Raw genomic sequence first — 5,675 nt, forward strand, 5'->3', positions numbered from 1 at the left:
TATATCCTTTACAAATACGTACACTTTCTCCATATTCATCATTAATAATTACACTTATATGCATCTGAGCACTCTCATCACTTCACTGCATACGATACATTGTTCTTTTTTTACCATTTTGTATATTTTCTTATTTTTTAACCCCTTTGTTTGTTTCTTTTTTTTTTTTGTTTGCTTTTTAAGTAACTTCGTAAGTTCCTCTAGCCGTTTTACTCATTTCGAATTCGACACGATTCTTTTTTTCCTTTTTTCGGTTTTTTTCTTTTTTATTTTTTATCTCACGAGAACGCAACACTCTGCACACCATCCTATCATCGAAACCCTTTGCCAGCAAAGGAATTTTTTTTTTTTTCAACTGAGCATTCGTTAAGCAAGAAATCTTCGATCGTAAGCGCAAAAACATCAGCTACATCTTCATCTTTGATCTGGCAGTGTTTCGTGCGTGAATCTTCACGACCTTTTTTTTTTTTTTTACAAATAACGTTATAAAAAACATTATCTTCTAAATTTATCGACATTGGAAAAAATCATGCTTCGTAAAATATTGGGCGAAATTAAAAGAGAATAGTTGCCGTGAAATCGTCGCCCTAAATTCATGGACCTACCTCGGGCGCAGGTATGGCCAAATAATAATTCTAAATTAATTCGACAAATTAATTGGGAAAAAAAAAAAACAGAAAACTTGATTAAACGTTCGTGATTAAAATAAAATCGATCTGATCTTGTTTCTCCTTCTTCTACGCATCGCACGTTAATTCTCGTGACATCGTCGTCTTCATGATGCAGTTACTTCGTCCCCTCAAGATCCCCGAGGACCACGCACTTCTCTTTTATTTTCTTTTTCTTTTTTTTGTTCTTTTATTCTTGAACGAAGGCTCACACTCATTTAAACTACTCTAAGGAGATGCGCTACAGGTACAAAGGTGGAAAGATCGAAGTGGTCATATCTTTTTTTAAACACTAGGGAATAAGAGATCGTACGATGTCATGCTGCTACTTCTACCATTCACAAACTGGAAGGGAGAAGAAGAGAGGATAGAGGCAAAGGTGAAAAGTGTACTCCTTTAAGATCGAAAGTTTGATTTTCTACGGGATTTTCTCCAGCCACTTCTCATGTTTCCCTTTTGTTTTTTTCTTTTTTTTTGTTTTGTTTAAATCACCTCAGGGATACACACAACTTTCCACAAGAATAATTAAAAATAACGAAAGAAAAGAAATAGAGTATTACAAAAATATTGCACGAATAAATTTCACAGATTTACATATAACACATTCCATGCCTGAGAGACAAGTGAAGTGAAAGAAAAATTTGACAAGAAAGTATTTCCATCGTCGAAGAAGATTCACAATTTTTACACTCGTCTTCCTTTACATCTATTATAAAACCATACAATCAAAATTTCGCTTCACTAAGTAAGTAAGTACACTTAGCCTACCAATGCCATGGAACATGCTAACACAACGGGTTGTTACAGATAACAAAACAATAAAGTTCCCCCCGGAGAGAATAGAGTATAAGAGAATAGACGAAAGAAGTGGCTGCAGTTACTACCGCTACATTGGAAACTACCTCTGAAGTCCACTACAAGACAGGATTTCCGTACGAACGTTATTCTGGTGGCGGGGGTGGAGGTGGAGAGGAACTGGGAGGTGGTTCACTCGGCAACGGTGGCGGTGTTTTGGGTTCCTGCCGAGTAGACGTAACTGGGATCATGCTTTGATTTTGTCGCATGTTAGGCGGTAAGGATGGTGGTGGTACAGACGTGTCGATGGCACCGTCCGGTGTCATGATCACGTTACCCGTCGGATACATAGGGTACTGTTGCTGATACTGTGAATAGTACATGAGATGATCGTAAATGTATCCGGCAGGATTGTACATCGAGGGCGGCGGATAATTGGCAAAGAAATAAGAATCTGGTTGTGATTGATTCACATGGCCAGCCCTCGTGTAATTTGGATCACCACGAGCGGATGGTGGATGGGGTGGATGATGAGGATTACGGGTACTGTTACTAATGTAGGTGTCTTGCTGATAGTAGCCGTCGCGCTGGCCGGGAGCACTGTAATGGCCCGCCGATCCTGCTGGTGGTGGACCACGCCCGACATACTGGCTACCGCCTCCACGTACCTTGTTATTGCTGCCTGAACTATAGTGTCTGCCGTTCTGCCGTTCTCCAGGCCGATGCTGTCCGTAACCCGCCGACGAGACCTGCGATTGCTTCTTCGTTGGTGGAACACTGGTAGTTGGGCTCTCCTTTATCTCCGAACGGTCACGTTTACGACTCTCGTTCGTGAACTCCGGCACGATGCTACTGCTCGTACTGCTCGTCGTCGACGGAGCACCTGAACTCCTTGAGATTCCATCCGTACGGATTTTGATCTTCAACGGTGCCTGGACCATCGACTGAGCCGGTGAACTTGACACACTGTCGGTACCTTTTAACCGTTCCTTCGGGATAATGATCTTGATGCTTGTATTCTGGGGTGATTTGTTCTTATCCGGTGGAATTGTACTTCCGCCGGTGCTACTTGTCGATTCTGTGCTCAGATTCAATTTGTCCTTAGGAATAGTGATTTTAATAGGTACCGCAGGTACAGTCTCATCGCCCTTCTCTTTGTCCTTTTCCCGGTGCTTCTCCTTGTCCTTGTCTTTATGCTTGTGCTTGTGCTTCTCTTTGCTCTTATCCTTGTCCTTGTGTTTATGCTTCTCTTTCTTCTTCTTCTTCTCGCTCTTGTGATGCTCCGATCTCTTTTCTTCTGCGGGAGGTGGAACGGTTATGGTTGTCGACGTTGGTACAGATAGTATGGATTCTGTACTGGTCTGTATGGGAATAGAGAGAGCGCTTATGTCAACGGTCGACGCTATAACAGGCTCGCTGACCGATGACAAAGACATGCATTGAGTTTGAACGGGTTCTTGATGTGTGAGTAGCATCGAGTGTGATATAGATGGCTGGTGTTGTTGTTGCGATGATTGCTGTTGCTGAAGCTGTTGTAACTGCTGTTGCTGGAATTGATCCTGGTGAACTTGCTGCGACGGTATTTGACTAAATTGCTGCATGTTCTGCAACAACGATGGCATTGGTGCTAAAGGCTCTTGAAGCAGAGCACTTATACTTTGAGCGGATTTCATTGGCGACAAATATTCGCCTTTAGCTTGGGAGTGTTCTACTTTCATTGACAAGTCCGTCTTGTACGTAGGCTCCTTCTTAATTAGAAACTCCTGAGAATCTTGCTTCACTAAATTGTTGTCCAGACCATTGGTCAGACCTTGTTGATTCGACGAAACTTGTTGCTGTGTAGACACTGTACCGAAGCGTGATATCGTTGGCTCAGAGTCGAACGGTCTGATGAGTTCCGGTGGTTTCATGTCGTTCGCGATCTGAGTGGCTCTACCATTTGCCGATGGATTATCTCTGATAGGTTGTATCAGTTCTGGTACCCTACCGAGCATCTTAGCAGCCTCGAAACTCGAAGTATCGTCTATTTTCACTTTTTGAACCTGTTGTCCTACTTCGGTGGTGGTGCTGCCTGTACGATGCCTTTTGTGAGAGGATGTTGTGGAAACATCACTGGCCAATCGTTTAACTGTTTGTGTTTCTTGCTGTTGCAAGCCTGGCGGGCTCGCGAACGGCGATACTAAATTAAAGCCTATCGACGTATCTGGTACGCGTTCTTGTTTAGGAACTTTTGCAGCCGAAGGCGGCGTCTTTTGCTTAGTCTTAGGCCTCTGCGAATGAGATTCGCGAGGCGTTGGTACTTTCTCTGGACTGAATAGCGATTTCGGCTTGTTAGGAGGTGTCTGTAACACACTTTGCTGCATGTCAGACGAATTTTTCTCTATGTCATCGTGCCGTGGTCGCTTTTCAGTTTTTTGATCGTCGAGATTGTTCAAAGATGACAAACTCGACGACTGAGAACTACCATTTTTAATCGTATCCTTTATTATTTGGGACACACCGTGAGCTGTGTGCTGACTGGACACCGTCTTCGAGGTTAACGACTTCTGTGTAAGCAACGAGGTCGAACTGGAACTGGTTGGTGATTTTTCCTGTGAAAACGAACTCTGGCCAGTGGGAAGTTTCACGTCGGTAGAAACTGCGCCACTGCTAGCCTGTAGTTTCTCCGATTGATTGTATTTCGTATGATGTGGTGGCTTCTGTGTATTCGAAGCGTACGGTACGTCGAGTGGAGGCTTGGGCGGAGGTAATGGCTTCTCGATAAGCTTCCTCACCTCTTCACACCTCTGCTCTAACGTATCAGACTTTTTTTGTCGATATTCTCTTGTTGGATCGGGATATTTGTATGGCTTTTGTTCACTATCTTTCCTATGTTCAACAGGTTTATGCCTCGGATCATACATTCGTTTGTCATGACCCTGGTATTTGCTTTCTACTGCACTTAATCTGTGCACACTATGGTTATTATTACTAAGTTTCTCCTGTATACTTCCATGGGACGTTGGCTCTTGCAATGCTCCGACATCCGATCTGTGAGTGGCGGAATCCGTCAATGAATTATCCAAACTTGACTCCTTCGATACCGCGTGACTATGAGAATGAAGAGCACTACTACTACTACTGCTACTTGTACCAGTATTCGAATTGTACTCTCTTTGTAACCTCTGCCTATTGGGATCGCGATTTGGTTCCCTAGCTTGAGCGCTACTTGAGTGCCTCTGAGGTACTGGTTGTCCAACCTTTATATCTGGTCTGTGGTGATGATTGTGGTGAAGCGCCTTCTGTCCAGGGGGCAGTGGATGTTTGTTTAGCACATTTGTACTAGATACGAGTTTGTGGTGATGCGAATGATGCTTATTAATATCTGACACATGACTCTGGGCAACTGTCGTTGTAACCGACGCCTTTTCCCTTTCCAAACGCTCGCGTTCCTTCTTCTCTCTATACTCCCGATAATCGACAGGGGGTCTTGAGGATGCTGGTGCAATTTGCTTCTTCTCTTCTTGCTTCTCCATCTGATGAGGTCGATTCGAATGGAATGTAGGTCCACCGTCGGCCGTCGTCGCAGGAGATTGTACCTTGCGAGGTTCCGCATCCTAGACAAACGACAAAATAGGGTTGTTTGGTAAATTTAACGTATACTTTCCTTCTTGTTGCTAACCAATCTACATTTTCATAACTTTCATTTTGTTTAATCCAATTTAATCGAAATGTTGCATCGATAAGGGTACTCACAAAGGGTGAATTCGGTAAACTAGGATGATTAATGCTTGGACTTTGATTGGCGGATATGCTCATTATTTTTCGTTTCAATCTTGACGGGCACTTATCAAATATATGGAGGAATTCTGCTGTAAGCTCTTGTAAAAGTTCAGACGTTACGCTTTTATCGACGTACCAGAACCAGTGCTTCCCTTCAGTACTTTGTGGTATCTATAAATGAATGATTGCAGTACTGTAATTAATTAAATGTTATTTCATAAGTTATGAAATTTATTTAAGAGGTTATAAAAGAAGTATCTTCAAATGTTTCTCTATTAAGGAATGTCATTAACGATGCTCACCTCCCAGTTGGACCATTTGCACGCAAGATGTATGCAAAAACAGGCAACTACGGTTGGCTTGTACTGCAGACACATGGTTGTCAAATGCAAACTGCAAAAAGAAAAACGACTTTATAAATCGACACAGGAACAACGACACTTCCAATCG

The 5,675-nt window shown here is 42.8% G+C and overlaps 1 protein-coding gene across 2 annotated transcripts in view; it reads right to left on the reverse strand.

The window, feature by feature from the left end:
• LOC108578915 (cyclin-T) overlaps positions 1-5,675 on the reverse strand; it is a 15,154-nt gene that overhangs the window by 5,285 nt on the left and 4,194 nt on the right. The window contains exons 5-7 of one of the 2 annotated variants that reach the window (XM_017942333.1): positions 5,528-5,618; positions 5,199-5,396; positions 2,132-5,059 (exon numbers count right to left, since the gene is read on the reverse strand). In XM_017942333.1, coding sequence (XP_017797822.1) covers positions 2,132-5,059; positions 5,199-5,396; positions 5,528-5,618 — 3,217 coding nt within the window. Of the gene's footprint in view, positions 1-1,501; positions 5,060-5,198; positions 5,397-5,527; positions 5,619-5,675 lie in introns of those variants that run through there. The other variant, XM_017942332.1, reaches the window with a different exon arrangement.

The sequence above is a fragment of the Habropoda laboriosa genome, unplaced genomic scaffold (assembly GCF_001263275.1).
Source record: "Habropoda laboriosa isolate 0110345459 unplaced genomic scaffold, ASM126327v1 scaffold62, whole genome shotgun sequence".
Lineage (NCBI taxonomy): Eukaryota > Metazoa > Arthropoda > Insecta > Hymenoptera > Apidae > Habropoda > Habropoda laboriosa.